General features: G+C 39.4%; 1 protein-coding gene across 2 annotated transcripts in view; it reads left to right on the top strand.

Moving 5' to 3' along the window:
* The window catches only part of esr2a (estrogen receptor 2a), a 31,662-nt gene extending 12,511 nt beyond the window's left edge, over nucleotides 1–19,151 (top strand). The window contains exons 2-11 of one of the 2 annotated variants that reach the window (XM_086190532.1): nucleotides 6,536–7,404; nucleotides 7,707–7,879; nucleotides 11,049–11,165; nucleotides 11,579–11,683; nucleotides 11,799–12,107; nucleotides 12,304–12,442; nucleotides 13,487–13,620; nucleotides 15,168–15,351; nucleotides 15,462–15,679; nucleotides 18,262–19,151. In XM_086190532.1, coding sequence (XP_086046658.1) covers nucleotides 6,995–7,404; nucleotides 7,707–7,879; nucleotides 11,049–11,165; nucleotides 11,579–11,683; nucleotides 11,799–12,107; nucleotides 12,304–12,442; nucleotides 13,487–13,620; nucleotides 15,168–15,351; nucleotides 15,462–15,679; nucleotides 18,262–18,446 — 1,974 coding nt within the window. In that variant the 5' untranslated portion in view covers nucleotides 6,536–6,994 and the 3' untranslated portion in view covers nucleotides 18,447–19,151. The remainder of the gene's footprint in view (nucleotides 1–6,535; nucleotides 7,405–7,706; nucleotides 7,880–11,048; nucleotides 11,166–11,578; nucleotides 11,684–11,798; nucleotides 12,108–12,303; nucleotides 12,443–13,486; nucleotides 13,621–15,167; nucleotides 15,352–15,461; nucleotides 15,680–18,261) is intronic. The other variant, XM_086190533.1, reaches the window with a different exon arrangement.
* The last annotated feature ends 568 nt before the right edge of the window (nucleotides 19,152–19,719 follow it).

Raw genomic sequence — 19,719 nt, 5'->3', positions numbered from 1 at the left:
TAGAAAAGATTAAAGGTTTCAGTTGGAAATATGTTAGGCATTGGAACAGAAATCATTACATAGATTGGGCTGACCTGAGAATGGCTCTGGAGGCACTCTTGAGGTGAGACACCAGGGCTGTAAATGCGGGGTGGGGGGGGGGGCTTGCTGGGAAGCAAAGCAGTAAGCTGTTGAGAAAGACAAATGGAGACCTGAGTGGTTAAAACAGCTACTTGTTGTAATAATAATTGATTACATTCAAACAAAGCTTGAATACTGCTGTGATGGTGCTCCAGGAGAACTCCATGTTTCCATGTTTTGAAACAGCTCAATGGAAGTGACCTGAATCAGGGGCCTGGTCTCCAGGGTCCATTCTCTTGTCCAGATTGTTCTGTTAAGGTTCCAGTGAATGCCTAGACCCCAGATACAGACACAAGCCACATTTACATGCTGACTTTTTCTTCATTCTGATTGAAATTGTTCCGATTGAAGAGTTCGGGTCAACTGTTTACATGTGACGTGATCTATTCCGATCTGGTGTTTACATGTGCCACTTCATTTAATCGGAACTGCCCATAATTTCGTCCATCAGCTCGAAAAACGGAAAGTTTGTGGGATCATATCCACTTTTGTTGTTGTGCCGTTTAGCCTTGTAGTAGCCGGTCTTCAGAGTTTTCCAGTGGTTTCTAATTTGTTCGATGCTTCGGTCGATGCCGGCTTCGTTGAGTTTTTCGTGGACTTTTTTGAAAGTTGAGAATTTCTTGTTTTCCTACCGTCTCAGCGTGCGATAATGTTCAGGTCTTTGAGAGTTTGTATTAAAAATATACTCCCTGCGCAGACCAGTTCTGCGTGCACTGCTGCTTGGAAGCCATCATTTTTATCAAGTGAGGAAACGTCACTGCATATTTACGTCAAGACAGAGCATGCACAGAAAGAACACAGCCTGACAGCATTCCGTTTCACCGTTCACATGATAAGATTTTACATCTGATCGGTTTGGGAAAAGGAATATTCTACCCCTGTGAAACCAAATGAAATTCCATTCGGTTTAGGCCTCTTTATTCGGATTGAGGTGTTTATATGGAACATTTCTATTCGGTTTGGGCTTCTAATCTGATTCTAATTGGAATATTAGGCTCCATGTAAACCCAGCTACTGACACTCAAATAGGTCCCAACAGCAAGGAGCGTTTATTGGAATCCAGGTAGAGTTTGCGGAGTGGGTTGAGGTCCTGAGATGACAGCACAGAAGTTGGTTGAGGATCACAAGGAGCCAGAAGCAAGAGGCTGGAGAGCAGACTGCTGCTGAGCTGTGGTCACCGGAGAGGAGGAGCATGAGTAGTGTTGAGGGAGGAAAGCTGCGCAGGTGAATCAGGCGGGGTAATCTGAGAGACCACGGATGGTAACGGATGATCTTGCAATGAGTGGAGGAATGAGCTGGTCTGAAAAAGGTCATGGTAAAAAGGTGATTTGATGCAGGTGTGGGATGAGCAACAATTGAAGGCCTGAAGGATTGCCAGCACCATGACATGGGGAGACAAATATAAATATGAGAGGAGGGAGAAAACAGGAAACAAAGGGGAAAAAACATGCTGAGCCCTGACAGATGTTAAGACTTCAGACCTGACAACTTTAGACAGTTTTAGCTGAATTGAAAATACTTTGACTGTGGTCAGAAATAGATGAACTTAAATCATGTTGTGCATAAGACAAAGTAGTGTTGACATTCATTTTCTAAGTTAAGTAACAGCTAAGTCTGATACATGAAGGGAATTTTAAAATGTTTTTGTGCCTCTGCTATTTACTAAGACAGGAATATTTTTGCATTGTCTTGTTGCGTCATTGTACTGTATTTGTGGATAAATGAAAAATTTTTTATTTTATTTATTTATAAGGATACAACACTCCTAAAGCAACAAATAGGTTAATGTGGCAGTGGTAGCCAGTTGGATAATTTTGGTACGATGAATTAACATTTAAAAAATATACTAAACACATAGGCACTTATCAAAGTTAGCATGCAATAATATCAGTGTAATGGTTTCAAAAGAGGCAGCACGGTGGTGCAGTGGTTCGCACTGTCGCCTCCATAGCAATTGACCGTACGTGTGGCTGCGAGTGCGAATGGTTGTCTGTCTATATATGTTGGCCCTGCGATGGATTGGCAACCCATCCAGGGTGTACCCCGCTTATGCTTGAAGGCTGCTGGGATAGGCTCCAGCCCCCCTGCAACCCTTAACAGGATAATCGGTAGAAAATGGATGGATGGATGGATGGATGGCCGTTGAAGCTGACAGCCAGGAGTTTTTCTCCCACGTTGTGTGTCTGAGTGCCATGAGACAGATTCAAAGGCAAGGTCAGTGCTCTAAAGAAATCAAAATCTCATCCACATATACTTTTTCCCTCCAAATGGTAATTAAAGAAGCACAATCTGACCCAAATTATTTTCTGTTCTCTTTAAGTGGCTCAGTGTTATAATTTTAGTACTTTAGTTTAAGTTCACTGGATACAAGGCAGTCCAATTGTATTCAACACCAGTGGTGTCATAACTTTACATGTCATTACAGCTCTTGTGTTTTAATATAACTACTATAATAACTACTGTTTGCTTATAGCAGTACTGCAATTTTTGCAGTTAATGTCTTTTACCTCTGTTTCATCATTTATCCCGTGAGGAGTCGAGATGAGACAGATAAACTAGCAAGCAATGTAATTAATCCTAAAATGGAGAATATCTCAAACTCTTTAATTTCCTGGCATTTTATCAGTCGAGATGTCAGGCAAGAATTTACATACCCACAGTTGACCAAGGATATGTCATCCTCCCTACAAATGGATTGTTTTTCCAAGAAAGTGTAATTAAAAAGAAACTGTATTCATCAGATGTTGCCTTTTTCACAACGGAGAATTATATTGAGCCAAATTGTTTGGTGTGTGTGTGTGTGTGTGTGTGTGTGTGTGTGTGTGTGTGTGTGTGGATGAGAGAGAGACTGCCACTGGCTGAATCATCATGGAGAGTTAGTTATCATTTACAATAAAAGGAGGCTAAAGTAGTTGTGGAGCCGAACCCAGCGGCTCTTGGGCTTCTTACTTCTGCTTTTGTTTTTCAGCATAAAAATACAATTGTTAATATCAAAATTAAAATGCAACCAACACCTCTTCAGGTTGATTTAACAGTAGGTTTACCTGCTACTTTAGTTTTTTTCAAATCCTACAAACAGCAAGTGACTTATTTAGAACAGCTGTCTTTGCAAAAGCCAAAGTGTTTCCATACACCAGACCACAATTATGGCTTTATAATTTCTTGCTTGCCGGCTTCTCCTCTGTCATCCGTCATACTATGTTTTGTTGTACTGAAATCTGCACTGCTGCTGGCACGTGGCGATGACGTCACCGACAGGCAGACCGAACCAACTAATTAATGTCTTTATCATTAAAAGTTCCAAAAAAAAAAAAACTTCATATAAATTCTACCGCGCTTAAATGTAGTGTGTTATTTCATAGTATCGATACAAGCGATTGATTACATTTTAAAACCATTGTAAACTGATTTATGTCATCCGGAAGGCCAACTTGACAAGCACAGATCCATGTAGGTGGATCATAGGAATATAAATTAATACATTGATGTAGTGGATGAATTTTTACACCCCTGTATTACAGACATCTGGACCTTAGAGAGACATTGCCATAGATTGCTTCCCTTGAGGTGGTCGCCTTTGATTTGAGGAACTACAACGAGACCGATAGATGCAGGGTTATTGCTGGTTACATCAACAGGCGATACAGATGGGATTTGTGGTACACCTGGACAAAATACACCAGATCATGAAATCCCTTGGGAAGCCTGTGTTCTTTCAACCTGGTAATGTAAATGACGCATTTCCTTATGGAAAAAAATAGAATATACTACCAAGGTTGCAAGAAAAAATATGAGCTCATTATTTTTATCTTGAAAATTTGCAAGAGAGAAACTTGAAAATTCTGAGTTTGAAACTCGGATACCCCCCCTCCCCTGTCGAATTTTTTTCTTCCTACAATGACCTTAGAACAGTACTGAAAGAAAGGTGATGAAAAGCTTTACTGAGATGCATATTTGTCCACTTTGATGTGCTGCCCTTCATCTAGATTTGTGCTACAGACAAATGATTGACATTTGACCTACTGCTTTAGGGAGAATCTTCAATAGAATGAAAAAATGAATAAAAAATTCATTTCCAGCTTTGTGATTTTAATGACCAGTTTTCAGCTGGGTTCTTTTTATAGTTACAGCTCAAATCATATTCCTACAGATCAGGGTTGTTGGCTACGCTCAGCTATATCACAAGATTTGTCAAGCTTTTTCTTTTGGTTAAATCATGACTGCCTTAAGTGAGCTTTGTATCAGGTTGAAAAGAATGTGTACCAAATGTGAAAAGAGACATCCAGGAATCATTAACCCTGCTGGACTTGCTGTATCAGATGTTTTAAAGTAAACTAACATGTCATTTCACCATACCAGGCTGTTGGGGAATTTGTGTTATTGTATTTGTGGGGTTTGAAAACAAGGATCCCTCTATACTTGAGGGATCAGTGGATTTGTAGGGACCAAAATGCTGGACCCCACAGTCTTAATTAGTTGTTTGAGAATACTGAATGAATTTTACGTATTTAGTAATATTAGAAGAGAGGGAATGCACTGTCTCAATGAAGGGTCCCCATGAATAATGTAATGTGTGTGTGTGTGTGTGTGTGTGTGTGTGTGTGTGTGTGTGTGTTTGTGAGGGAGAGAGACAGTTATGTATTCATTCTTAATTAATCATTTTTTCCTCTTATGAATTTGTACACTCTGCAAATGAAATTCCATCTTGCAGTGACAATATTTTAATCCAACTTGAAACCCAGATTTTTATTTTCAGCTATTTCACATACAGTATAGGATTTCATAGATGTACAGAATTCTAAAAGAAATATAATCTGCCCCCAAAATTATGTACAAAACATGAAAGCCTTCTTTCTCCAACGGCCAAAAAACCCTGGGCAACACACGCTAACATCTTTTGCAAAAAAACAGGTTTGATCGGAAGGGACAAAGGAGCCTGCAGGATACACTGCTATATATCAGCCCAGATTCATATTGATGGTTTGCATCTCACATAAAACAATGGGCCAAGGCTCCAATATCTAGGACTGCAATCAACCAAAGAAATTCTTGGTCGACTGAAACCCTCAAATTTTGACTAAAAATCGACTAATTTTATATATGAAAAATATATTGTGTCAACTATCAGCACAAAACCTGTTGAGGAATATTTAGACAATTGTTTTTGTCATGTCATAATAATTGACCGACACTATCATTTGTCCTGCGCACAGAGCGAGACTGAACGGAGGAGCTCAGCATCGCGGCTGAGACACAGACATTTTAATTTAAAACTTTACTCTTAAACACAAAAGGCAAGTCCACTGTAAGAATTTTTACAATTAAAACAAAACAATTACTAGACTAAAACATTGAAATATAATTTCTGATATGTTCATATACTCAAAACTGACAGGGCAACCTAAGGTGGACAAGTTAGCTTACTGTTTCTAGGTGATACGTCGCTGTGTTTGTCGTGGAGCTGTGATATGCAAACTGTTGTTTGCAAACTTTGCATTTGACTTTTTTCCATTATCTATTTTCATGAAATGCTGCCACGCTGCACGTCTTTGACATGGTGGATGAGGACTGACTTTAAATGAAACCGTCAAAATTAAATATACATTCATCAAACCACCAGACATTGGCCTTCTAGTACTCTTCAGTCTGTCCGTCTCGAGTGGGTCGGGCGAGTCCAAAATAGCACAAACAAGGGGGGTGTTCAAAGATAGATTGTTATCTGTGAAACAGGGGTGCTTTCCTCCTGATGAAATTAACGTGGCAAAAAATCAACCAATCAGAATTTTGGTCGAGCCAGAACGTATCGACTAATAAATCGACCAGTCGACTGGGAGATTACAGCCCTACCAATATCAGCAATATACACTGAACCATTTGTGGGCCATGCCCCTCAACTGAGTTACTGCACCTTCCATACCCTTCAGGCCAAGCCTCTGGTTCAGGGCTTAGTGTCTTTTTATCTTTACCATATCAAAAGTGACAACAACCTTCCATCCATCCATTTTCTTCCGCTTATTTCTTCTTCCCAGCAGCTACGTGCGAGAGTCGGGTACATCCTGGACAGGTCGCCAGTCCATCATAGGGCCAACACATAGAGACAAACAACCATTCACACTCACATTCATACCTACGGTCAATTTAAAGTATCCAATTAGCCTAGTCCCCAATCGCAGGTCTTTGGACAGTGGAAAGAAGCCGGAGTACACGGAGAGAACCCACGCAGGCACATGGAGAACATGCAAACTCCACACAGAAACATCCCGTGCCCGAGCTGGGACTTGAACCCGGAACCTTCTTGCTTTGAGGCGACAGTGCTAATCACTGCACCACCATGCCGCCAACAACAGCCTTTTACATGAAATAAAAATTGAAAACAAGCAGTGAATTTAAACCAATGTGTTTCATTGTCTTCCAGGATCCTGTCACACAACTCAGCCTCATGGGCAGCTACATAAAGTTTGAAACTCATGGCTGGGCCAGGATTGTACCCTGAATATTTCTGTCATTTTTGGCAAAGACAGATGGTAGTCTTGTGTTCACGTACCTCAGGTTCCTTCGCAAGAGTGACTCTTACTTAAACTTGTTGTTGATTATCTGATATGTCCCAACTCTGGAAGTCCAAAACAAAGTGAGCCTCAGGTTGGAATAGAGCCATCCAAGTGTCTGAAAATTACCATGTGAGCTCATTTGTAACTCATTTGTGAGTCAACTGCTTTGGTCTGTGTGGGTAGATCTGGTGGTGCTTGGTATGATATTCTAGGCTAGTTTTTCAGGGCAAAATCCTACAGCACAGGCAGTGAATGATACTAGCATCGTGAACTTGACACCCAGGAAAAACATGAATGTATTGTAGGCTCTCTTCTTGTATGTTGTGATGGCTGCTGCATCCTCTCCAGACAAGGATCAGCCCCTCCTGCAGCTCCAGGAGATTGACTCCAGTCGAGTTGGCAGTCGCGTCCTGTCCCCCATCCTTAGTTCATCCTCCCCTAGTCTGTCCGTGGAAACCAGACAGCCAATCTGTATTCCCTCCCCTTACACTGACCTTAGCCATGATTTCACAACCATTCCCTTCTATGGTCCAACCATCTTTAGCTATACTGGCCCAGGTATTTCAGATTGCCCCTCAATCCATCAGCCACTACGACCCTCTTTATTCTGGCCCAGCCATGGCAATGTGGGGCCGCCTATACCCCAGCACCACTCCCAAGCTCGCCCTCAGCACAGCCAGCAAATCCAGAGTGCCTGGGTTGAGTTAACGCCAGTGGACAATGTCTTGACAAATAGGTAAGAGAATACTTCCTTTGTTGCTTTTGAAATACTGATTTTATATTTTATTCATTAGTATCCCATCAACATATTGCATAATTTAAGAAATTGAAAAATGCAAATTTAAGAATCAGTAGACTACAAGTATACCAGTAAATCAATTTGAATTATCTCAGCACTAATGAACTAATAAGAAATAATTAAATAATGCAGAATGTCCATAAAATCAGTCTTCATTTAACAACAATCACTGTACATTAAAACATTTTGTATTCATATCAATGATACAGTAATACATTAATAGAATGCTTCTCTGTTAGCAAAAGAACGTCTGGGAGGTGTTCCCAGGAGAGCGAGGAGGTTGTGGTGTCATCGGGAGGAAAAGCAGACCTACTACACTACTGTGCAGTGTGTCGTGACTATGCCTCCGGCTACCATTATGGTGTCTGGTCTTGCGAGGGATGTAAGGCTTTCTTCAAGCGGAGCATCCAAGGTGAGACACAGAAACACACTTAAGTCATTTGGGGGAGTCTAAGTCATTGACCAAGAGTCAGTTGAGGGCAGTAAAAATACAAAACGATGACATTCACATCACAACTCTACAGATCATATTTCAAAACTTGTTCAACATCCTATATAAAATCCAAAAGTTGAAACATTGCAAGGATTTATGTGACACTACTGCCATATTGCCAATGTAGTGAAGCAGTCTCTTCAAATGCACACGTATGTAACATCACCTGTCACTATAAAACTGAAAATACTAAAACTTCATAAATAAATGGAAACATCATTATTTGCAATATATGCTCACACCATTCAGTATGTGACTATGAACACAGAAAAAAAGACATGATGTGCAATGCATGTGCAATCACAACCAGCTTCACAGGGCTGTTACAGTAAGAATAAGAATAACAATACTTTATTTGTCCCACACTGGGGAATTTAAATGGTTTCAGCAGCATTTACACAGAGAATAGCATTTACAGAGCATAAGCAGAAAGGATAATATGAATTAAAAAGAAAAAAATTATGAAATAAGAAAAAACCAAAATAAATATTAACATTTATATGAGACAATTACAAAAATATTTACGTTCAGTATGAACAACTGCTGTGAAACAGTACTAATACTGAACGAACACTTCATAATGTTTTAATTAGTAGCTGTAAGTTAGAACAAGTGCAAAAATATGAACCTAAAAGGTTCATGCGGATATTTGTTGTGGGGTTGCTTGAGGTATCAGAAATCATGTAATCACCTGCCGAAGATGATGGTTTTCAGACTAGGGATAAGACTTTAAACAACCCCAACCGTTGCTCCCATTGCTCCCAATGCACCCATTTTAAAAGCCATCAGACTTCAGGGTAACATGGTTTTCTTTTTTTGAAACCATGGACAAGTGAAAGGTACTATCCATACCAATGTTCTTGAGGACCTTTGAATGCATTTGTACTGGGCACTGTAGAACACTCTTCCTTGGACTATAGCCTTTGTTTAGAGCAAAGATGCCCAATCACCATGGCCATAGCACTGTGTTCTTCTGAAAACCGTCTGCAATTAAGTCTGCTCATTCATTTATGTACACAACAGAAAAAAAATGAATTTGCAAATAATTTGTAAAACAGATAGTAAAATAAGAACTTGAATATCAAAAAGTTTTAACACTCAGACGCAGGGTGTGTCATCAGAACACTATTTCAGATGGTTTCCCGCAAGAGTCTGTTTCGTAAGATGTGTGCAAGTGAGGAACACTGACCTCTACCAATATTCATGAGGACCTTCTGAATGAATTCAAAGGTGTACCTCAGTTCTTTCGAATAATCAATGTTAAATGCAAGAAGAAACCCATCAGCAAGGCAACAACATTTGGGACATCACCCAGGTTACATAGGACCACTGCCTCCTCAAGGACAACCGAAACATCATTAAGATCCTCTCCTCAATGCCCACTTTCGTCCCCTTTGTGAATATGTCCTTGTTGTCTGCAGCCTATAAAAATTTCAAGGAGAGCGAAAAATTTTATTTTTTCAACGTGGACAGCAAGAAAGTGTAGGATTTTCTGTTGGCTTAAAGTATCAACTTTCAAAATCAGTTTCAATGCATTAAGCACCATCTTGTTGTAGACAGCCAAAAAAAACACAGCTGTTTGCTTCGGATTCCATCAAAATGTGCTCACGGGAATATACAGTAAATACATAGATTTAGACCAGTTTAATAATGCAATGATAATAATAATTTGGTCATGCCTAATTTAACATACCACCACTCAGTCTAGAAAAGATGATTATTATTACTACTACTACTACTACTATTACTAATTGTCTAATCCTAAATCATGAAAAATATGAGTGTCATGATCTTGATTGTAAATTGAGAATTTTAGCAATATGACCAACAAAATCAAATGTGGAATCAGTATAAATTCCCTGCTGGGTCACATCCGGCAGGTATGGCAGGTACTTCCAACATAGAATAAGCTATATGCGCTATTTTACATCATTACCGTAGACCAGATAGGAAATATCAAAAATATGGAATGGAAGATGGTAACAAATATGAGGTACATCATCAATGAAACTTCCTGTGAGCCTGATCAGACCTGCTATACCACTTTTCGCTCTCTAAATCTCCAGGAGCCTCCCAAGATAGTGGTTCAGCTCCACAAAAAGGGAGCATTTCTTGTCAGCAGATGTCAAGCGAGTAAATTCTGCTTTGATCTGTTGATGCGGTCTAATGGAAAAATTGGTTAGAAGGCAAATTACATGGTTTTTAAATAAAACTGTTTAAACTGGAAACTTTCACTTTTCATTTTTATACTAAAAAATCTTTAATGGAAGACATACAAAATGACAGTTTTATCTGAAGGGCTGTGTATCACCTGCAATAGAACTATAATAGTGATTATCATGCTCCCATTTTGGAGATGCACAGAGGAACACCAGCACAAAAGCTAAGCAATGTCTTGCTGTGGTTAGGGTTAAGTGCATGTTTTGTATATAGGATATTTTCACCACTTTGGCAGCAGACAGCTTAGTCTGCTCGCTGTCACTCAAGTTATTTCTATAGTAATTTGCAAAAAGTAATTTTTTACCTTGTACGACACAGGAGTTATTGGTCTAACGCTACCTTGATTGGCTTGCTTATGGTGTGTGTGACTTGGGTGAATAAGTACTACCCTGTGTAACAAAAACCAGGTTTCAAGGTAAAGGCCTGAAAATATTCTAAATATAGTGTATGCTTTGACTAATTCTTTGGTGGGTAAAATATTTTTTGTGTTACATATAACAGCAGTACATTGGTTAGCTTCCTTTTCTGGTACTCCTGCTGCTTCTCCAAACTTGGGGGCCACATACCTAGGTAAAACACTGATTGTGAAAATCGCTTCATAAAACTCTGTTTCAAATAATTTCAACTATCCGTTAAAGACTTTCAGTGTTTAAAAAAGAAAATAAATGAGGCCAGGGTGTCATCAGTACTTTTTAACAGGTGCTATTCTTTCACGACATTGTGCTAAGACTTTTTTTGATTCTCAGCGGTGGGATCCAACTTTTCTTTATTTCTTGGTCAAACTCTCTTCTCTTCACTCTCCATATATTTCTTTTCTTCCTTCATCTTGTCGTCCTGATCTGTATTCATTATTTTTTCTTTGTTCCAGGACACAATGACTACATCTGCCCAGCAACCAATCAATGCACTATTGACAAGAACCGCCGTAAGAGCTGCCAGGCATGCCGCCTCCGCAAGTGCTATGAAGCTGGCATGAGTAAATGTGGTGAGTGTCATTTACTGTTATATCTAGTTTACTTCTTTTTTTCTCTCAATTTAGAGTCTTTTTCCATCCAAAACAGGAAACATAATCAGGCAACATATCTCTTCACTAATTTGATTTTTGGTGTGGGTCTAGAGAAAACTACTGTTAGCTTTAATTGACATATACTAGATTCCATTCATCCATCCATTTTTTTTTTAACACTTGTCCTGTTAAGGGACGTGGGGTGGGGGGGGGGCCTATCCCAGCAGTCTTCGGGCATGAGGCAGGGTTCACGCTGGACGGGTCGCCAGTTCATCGCAGGGCCAACACATATAGACAGACAACCATTGACACCCACAGCCACGTCTATGGTCAATTTAGAGTATCTAATTAGCCTAGTTCCTTCTTGCATGTCTTTGGACTGTGGGAGGAAGCCGGAGTACCCAGAGAGAACCCACACAGGAACAGGGAGAACATGCAGACTCCACACAGAAAGACCCTGTGCCCGAGCCGGGACTCGAACCCAGAACCTTCTTGCTGTGAGGCGACAGTGCTGACCACTGCATCTCTGTGCCACCCTATATTCTACATGCATTTTTAATAAAAGTATTTTAGTTTGATCATGAACCTTACATCTTGATTTCTTTGGTTCAGGTATCCGTAAGGAGCGTGGAAACTACAGAAACCAGCAGACTAAGCGAGTGACCCGTTTGTCATCACATAGCAGAATCAATGGAGCAAGGGTTTTAACTGGAGCAGCAGCAACCTCATTAAATGATGTCTGCCCTTCTGCACTGACCTCAGAGCAGCTCATCCAGCGAATAATGGAGGCAGAGCCACCAGAGATCTTCCTCTTGAAGGGCATGAGGATGACATTGACTGAATCCAATATCATGATGTCACTCACCAATCTGGCTGATAAAGAACTGGTTCATATGATCAGCTGGGCCAAGAAGATCCCAGGTGTGTGTTCATTGCTTCATTGAGTACAATTTCCTATGACACTTTTTATTTTCATACATCATTTTGGTTCTGATAACTTTTCATAATACAAGTACTGTCATCTGCATTATGCAGTTTTCACCCTTTTGTGGACTGTTGCTTATGTTAAGAACAGGAGATGTTGCAACATGATTAATGCATTCTTTGACTTCTTCAGGGTTTGTGGAGCTCAGTCTCTTGGACCAGGTGCATCTATTAGAGTGCTGCTGGCTGGAGATGCTGATGATTGGTCTGATGTGGAGGTCAGTGGACCATCCAGGGAAACTTATCTTCTCCCCAGACCTCAGCCTGAGCAGGTAGCACTGCAGAGCTCTCACATTTCTTACATGTTTTTTTTTTCAAGTATTAGTATACATAAGTGTTTCAAAAAAAATCATAAAAATTGTGTGAAAAATGTTCCATGTAAAAAAAACGATTTTTTTGTTGGTTACACAATCAACATTTAAAAACCAGTGTTCATCAAGTAATTTTTCAATCTGTTCAAATTCACCATAAACATGTTGACAAAAAAATTAAAATATGAAATCTGTGCTGTTGAATATTCATATCTAAACTCCTCCATATTAAACCAGTCAGTGCAATGAAGCTTAACTTCAATCAAATTAACTTTTATACATTTTAGGCTTTGGACCCTCACTTTGATTTTGTGTGCTAAAATGTGTCAAGTGTCATGGTTGTAATACTGTATATGTGTCACGATTTTCTTGAAGTATACATTTACAAAACCAACCATTTAAAATCCACTGAAACTTGAAAGAAGCATGAAATCAAAGAGGATCTGTTATGTGTTTTACACAGTGCCCAGCCTGCCACAATCTGGTATTACATAACAAGTAGTATCATCTTTTTTCATTAGTCAGTATAAAGTTGTCTTTGACCAATCTTTTAGCAAAACTGGACTTGCATTATAATAGTTAGCTAATTTTCTTTATATATACTGTATAATCTTTATACAGTATATTTCATTTTAAAAACAGAAAGTGAGAGATATCCTAAACCCTGTCTGTGTTGAGAATGCAATAGTGCAGCATTTGAAATCACCAATCATATCTGATCAATTTGACAGCAAGATATCTGTGGGTTCAGCATCTTCAAACACTGCAACAGAGAGACCTGTCCTCATTAACGGCAGCACCACAGGAATGAAGTGAATTCTCAATGAATATAAGATCGTGTGGTTTTTTTTATTTTTTGGTGTAAAATCACATGATATGTGGCTGTGAAATCTCCCTGTTGCACTGCATGCCTCTCTTTTAGAGGACAAGTCTTCTCATGTTCATCAAAATTGCCAGTAAAAGATTTGGTGGCCGGAAATAACCAGTAGTGTCTTGATATGGTAGGGAGGAGGGCAGCTGTGTTCAGGGCTTCGTGGAGATCTTTGACATGCTGATCGCTGCCACATCCAGGGTGAGGGAACTCAAGCTGCAGAGGGAGGAGTACGTCTGCCTCAAGGCCATGATCCTCTTTAACTCCAGTGAGTGCATGTACACACACACACACACACACACACACACGCACACACAAGCACACGCACAAGTTGAGTTTCCATCATGCTGTTTCAATTGCATCAAAATATTGGGATGGAATTACAAAAAAAAAAAAAATCCCCTTATTTGCAAAAAGGTTTTTAACACTCTCCTGAGTTGCTTTTTCACTCATTTGAGAAAGAGTTAAAATAAAAAATAGGAAATTTACTGTAGTGGCAAATGTTAAACTCATAAATTGGCTGTTTCTGTTGACAGCATCTTCATTATGCTCCACAGCATGGTGGGTAACAAACACAGACTAATGAGTAGACCAAAATTTCCAATTTCATGAAAAAAACTCCATAATAATTTTGTACATTGCCAGGACAACTACTTGTTTTGTTTCCATGTTGTAATGTCTAATTTATTTACATTTTATTACAGCCATTTCAGGGTATGTTGCCAATACCGCTATCGATGTAGGTTAGTTACCCACCTCAACCACTTGGAATTCCTTTTTTAAATTTTTTTTGCAAATTTTCAAAATATTGGCTTCATGTTGAGATGAAAACCAGGCTACAGACACAAACATTCTCATATAGTCAAAAGGTTTGGCATTGGTTGACCACGTGAGTCTGCATGTGTGAGATGGTCCATGTGATCCTGTCTCACAGGGATTGTACAAGGAGCACTGTAGTTGGTGTTGTACCTGTTTGTAGATGGTCAGTCCCAGAGCCCACCTTTTGTCTTTCTGAACATTAATGTATGTGTTTGGAGTGCTGCAAGTATGTCATATTTTTGTCGGACAATCTAGAGGTTAGCAATACTATGTGTTCCCTTAACCAAAAGCCAATGGGATTTTTACATTCAATTTTGGATTATGGGTTGATGTCTAGTCTCACTTAGCCACTTGTGTGGCCACCGCTTGTAAATACTTGACATTTTTTATTAACCTTTTCCTTTATGAAGGCTGTGTAAAAACATTGGGCTTCAAAATAAATGTATATCTTAACATTCTTTAACCTTCTCTTATTTCTTTACAGTATGTATGATGTGGTATGTAGTCTTATTTTGTGAAGTTGTTGTACGTGTAGCTATTTGTGCTCCTGACATGACCCTGACTCACTTGGAAGAAGGGAATCTTGCATCTGTATTTAGCAAGGAAGGTTTGATTACGATGAAAAATGAATTAACAGAAAAAAGAAAAAGCTCAAAATCCCACCAGCTGCTAAGCATCAAACAGACACTTGCTGGTGAACATAGAGGAGTATCAAGCAATTAAAAGACCAGATATCTGACTCTGGTTGAGTCAGTGCTAAGAGAGAGTGAATAATGGAGCACGAAATGGACTTTAATTTACCAGGTGGGCTAAAATTAAGTAAAGTATTAAGTTAAAGGTATATCTAAACAAATCCTTTCCCAAGTGGATTCCAACTTCTAACTTTTTGGAGGCAGATGCAGCTCCACATATAAACTCATTCTAAAACAAAAACACACAGACACACTCTGCAGTTGTTTGTTATTCTGGACTGTTTGTGTTACACTTTGTTACCAGACATGTGCCTCAGCTCCTGGGAGGGCAGTGACAATTTGCAGAGCCGTTCGAAGCTGCTGCGCCTCCTGGATGCTGTAACAGACGCTCTGGTGTGGGCCATTGCCAAAACCGGCCTGACATTTCGCCAACAGTACACCCGCCTCGCCCACCTGCTCATGCTGCTCTCACACATCCGCCATGCTAGGTGAAAGAACCCACCTACTTGATGTTCTATACATGTCTAAAAATCCCAAATACTCAAAGTATACTCACTTGCCCCATCTGCTCAGCTGTTTTTACCTCTCACATTTACAGTAACAAGGGCATGGACCATCTCCACTGCATGAAAATGAAGAACATGGTGCCTTTGTATGACCTGTTGTTAGAGATGTTGGATGCCCAAATCATGCACAGCTCCTGTCTGCCTCACTTGGCTCCCCAGCAGGAGTCCACGGACCTGAGGGAAGTCCCTGTTCATGCTCAGAGCTCTGCTGGTGGCCCCTCAAATACCTGGACTCCCAGCAGCAACAGAGGTGAAGCCTTCAAGTGAATCTTCATGCAATTATTTTTTAACTGCTTTGCACAACAACTAGGTCAAAAGACTGATGATGATGTGTTTTACTGGAATAACCTGTGGGATTCTGTGATTGGATTGGTCAAACTTCAAATCATTGCTAGAATTCTGGTGATGTTCATAGACCTCAAAAGTTACAACTAAGTTGGCCTAACTAAGTTTTGCCTTACCACCACATACTGAAAGGCAATATTTATACTCACCAGTACTCACTTCATGTAATATGTCACTGCTGAGACTTATTGTCAGATTTATTGAAAAGAAAATATGGATTCAGTTATGCAGGCAAACAGACCCTGGGATTATCCTGAGGTAATAAAACAGTAACAAAGCTGTAAGTAAATTCACCAACCCCTATATTTTACACACTTACTCAAAGTTAGTGGGGCTTACAGACGCAATGAAACTCCACTTTACATGGAAAGCAAATACTTGTAATTATTTCCCATCACATATGTCGAGCCACGATGTTTTGTCATTTCATTGTGTACAAGCCCAACATGTAGGCTGATGCCCAAGTTCAGCCTTGCTGACCTTGATTCCCCAGAATAGTGCAGAAAGCAGTATAAATCACATAGCTGTAAAACTCACATTGATACCGGAGCTCTAATTACAGTTGATTCTATAACTCCATCCATTTTGATCTGGTTCATGTTTGATAAAATAATCTTTTTTTTGTACATGCATGTAGTAGCTTCTTATTTTCAGACTCCATAGAATCATCATCATTCCAATGTTGTGTGACTGATGCTTGTTGCTGTCAGCTTCTCAGTTTATCAGCCAGCCAAAATGTGATTTAACAAGTTTTTCTGCCACATACTTGCCTTAACCCCAAGATTAAACGTAAAGGAGCCTAAATATAACTATAACTTTACATATGAAAGGTTATTTTGAGATTTTGTTCTTTTGGGCTTTATTTACTTGAAAATGTAGAAAAATACGCAACCAGTCAAAAGTTTGGACACACCTTCTCATTCAGTGTTCTTTCTTTAGTTTTACTACTTTCTACATTGTAGATACTGTCCATACTGAAACATCAAATATATGAAGCAAGATATATTGAATAATGTAGCAAGGAAAAATTGTTACATAACTCTTAATATGTTTTCTATTTTAGATTCCTCAAAGTAGCCACCCTTTGCTTTGTTGACAGTGCTGCTGACCCTTGACCTTCTGTCAGTGAGCTTCATGATGTAGTCACCTGAAATGGATTTCACTTGTCAGGGTTTTGTTTGTTTTTTTGCGGAATTTCTTCTTAATGGGGTTGGGACCATCAGTTGTGTTGTGCAGAAGTCAGGTTGGTACACAGCTGACAGCCCTATTTAACAACTGTAAGAATTCACATCATGGCAAAAACCAATCAGCTAAGTAAAGTCCATCATAACTTTAAGAACTGAAGGTCAGTCAGTACGGAAAATTGAAAAAACTTTGAATGTGTCATCAAGTGCAGTCACACTACGATGAAACTGGCTCACATGATGACCGCCCCAGGACAGGAAGACCAAGAATCACCTCTGCTGCTGAGGATAAGTTCATCTGAGCCACCAGCCTCAGAAATCACAGAGTTCAGCACCTCAGGTCTGAGTCCAGATAAATACCACACAAGGTTCTAGTAGCAGACATATCTCCACATCAACTGCTCAGAGGAGACTGCGCCAATCAGGCCTTTATGGTCGATTAACTGCTAAGAAACCACTACTAAGGAAAAGCAACAAGCAGAAAAGATTATTTTGGGCCAAGAAACAAGGAATGGACATTACACCAGAGGGAATCTATGCTTTGGTCTGATGAGTCCAAATTTGAGATCTTTGGTTCCACCTGCCCTGTCTTTGTGTGATGCAGAAAAGGTGAATGGATGGGTTCGACATACACAGTTCCCAGCGTGAAGCATGGAGGAGGAGGTGTGATGGTGTGGGGGTGCTTTATTGATGACACTGTTGGCGATTTATTTAAAATTCAAGGCTCACTGAAGCAGCATGGCTGAGCTCACTGAGAGAATGCCAAGAGTGTGCAAAGCAGTCATCAAAGCAAAGGGGGACTATTTTGAAGGATCAAAAATATAAAACATGTTTTGAGTCATTTCACACTTTTTGTTTACTACACAGTTCCATATGTGTTCATTCATAGTTTAGATGCCTTCAATGAGAATCTACGATGTAAATAGTAATGAAAACAAAGAAAAAACATTAAATGAGAGGGTGTGTCCAAACTTTTGACTGATAGTGTCAATATAAGATTCAGTTTCGACATGAAATTTTTTGAATTTATTAATATATTATTCTGAACTATCTTTAGCCAGTCCTGGTGTCATTTCCAGGCTAGGCTCTGTTAAGGTACCTCAGTGTAGCTATTGCATTTTCTACTACTTATTCTGTTAGGCTCCTGCCCCCCTGTGACCCTTATCTCAGCTGCCCTCTGGCAAGAGGTCACCAGTCCATAACAGGGCCACCACATATAGACAGACAACCATTCACACTCACAGTCACACCTACGGTCAATTTAGAGTATCAATCAGCCTCGTCCCCTCTTGATGTCTTTTAGACTGTGGGAGGAGGAGAACCCACACAGGCACAGGGAGAACATGCAATCTCCACACAGAAAAACCCCTTCGCTTAAGTCGGGGATCGAACCCAGAACCTTCTTGCTGTGAGGTAACAGTACTAACCACTGCACCACCATGCCGCCCTCCTAGAATAGTGTTCTCGTCCAAAGAATGTCACTGCTAAACTCAAGACTTCAGTCCATAAATCAATCAATCAATGTATGAGATCACATGACTACATCTACTTTTTATACAGACAGTTGTCTGTTGGTCCGAAAGACAAAGTCCTGTGATGCAGAACTAAGACCTGAAACACACACCACGTATCACCTTTCACATTACACTGAAAGTACTGACAACTGAAAGCAAGAGGAAACATGCTAACCTGGAATTTTGAACAATTAGTTTTCATTTCCTGTCTTCTTTTTCTGTTGATGTAATCAAGAAAAATATAGTTTTCATGCTTAATATCAAGTAGATTCATCAAAAGAAAAGTACAGGAGCATCAAAGACAGCTTTTTTTTGGCTCATAAGTTGTCTGGAATAATGTTTACATATGCAAATCAAGCATTATCTAATGTAATATACAGACATTTGATAGAGAGAAATGTGATCAAGCTTGTCAGTCAAAAAAACATTACAGGGGGGATTCTGTTACCTCATCACTCCATAAATCAGAAAATACTGTCAACAACCCCAAAAATATAGTTGTACCATGTTTTTCAGAATAAAATGGACTGTAAATCCGGCTATGAATTATACAGAACAAAGATTATGAATAAACCTGGAAAATTTGGTGACTAAGTGCTACTGAGGTGGAGGTGTCTGAATCAAGAAGATGAGAAAATAATTGAAAATTGAAAATGTTCTTTCACCATTCATATATATATAAATAAATAAATAAATAAATAAAAAATACATATATATATATATACTGTATATATGTATGCACAGCATGTACACATCATCAAGTCTTTAGCTGCAAAAGAAAGAATATATTACCAAGTACAAAGAAGACCATCCCCAGTGTAACGAAACACAGTTCTGAAGCAGGCAACTTGGGTGTCTTATACTTTAATGTCTTTAATGAACTGTTTTCTGTCAGTTTGAAGCCACAGATTTTATCAGTGCATGATCAAATTCTACAAATTGCTGGTGAGCCGACATTTTTCTTGCCCCCAGCATTCCTCAACTGATTACCAGGTGATTTCTGTAGAGACTGCAACATAGTAATAAAAAGTAGAATCTTTGAATCACAGTGGACATTACATTGGCCACTAGAGGCCGCTTTACATCACCTCCATCTTCACATAATTCTGTCTATTCCTGTCTTGTTTATCAAAGGAAGGATTGTAACTGCTCTTGCTCTTAAGAAATTGTTGCACTCAACTGTCAAAAGACAGAGGTAAAGACTATTTTTGTATCTTCTTGAAAACTATCTAGTGATTGCTATTACC

The sequence above is a fragment of the Aulostomus chinensis genome, chromosome 20 (genome assembly GCF_037954235.1).
Source record: "Aulostomus chinensis isolate RoL2024-O1b breed Wild chromosome 20, RoL_Achi_v1.0, whole genome shotgun sequence".
Taxonomy (NCBI): Eukaryota; Metazoa; Chordata; class Actinopteri; order Syngnathiformes; family Aulostomidae; genus Aulostomus; species Aulostomus chinensis.
Note: the sequence above shows the minus strand (reverse complement) of the source record. Positions and strands in the feature narration are given on the sequence as shown.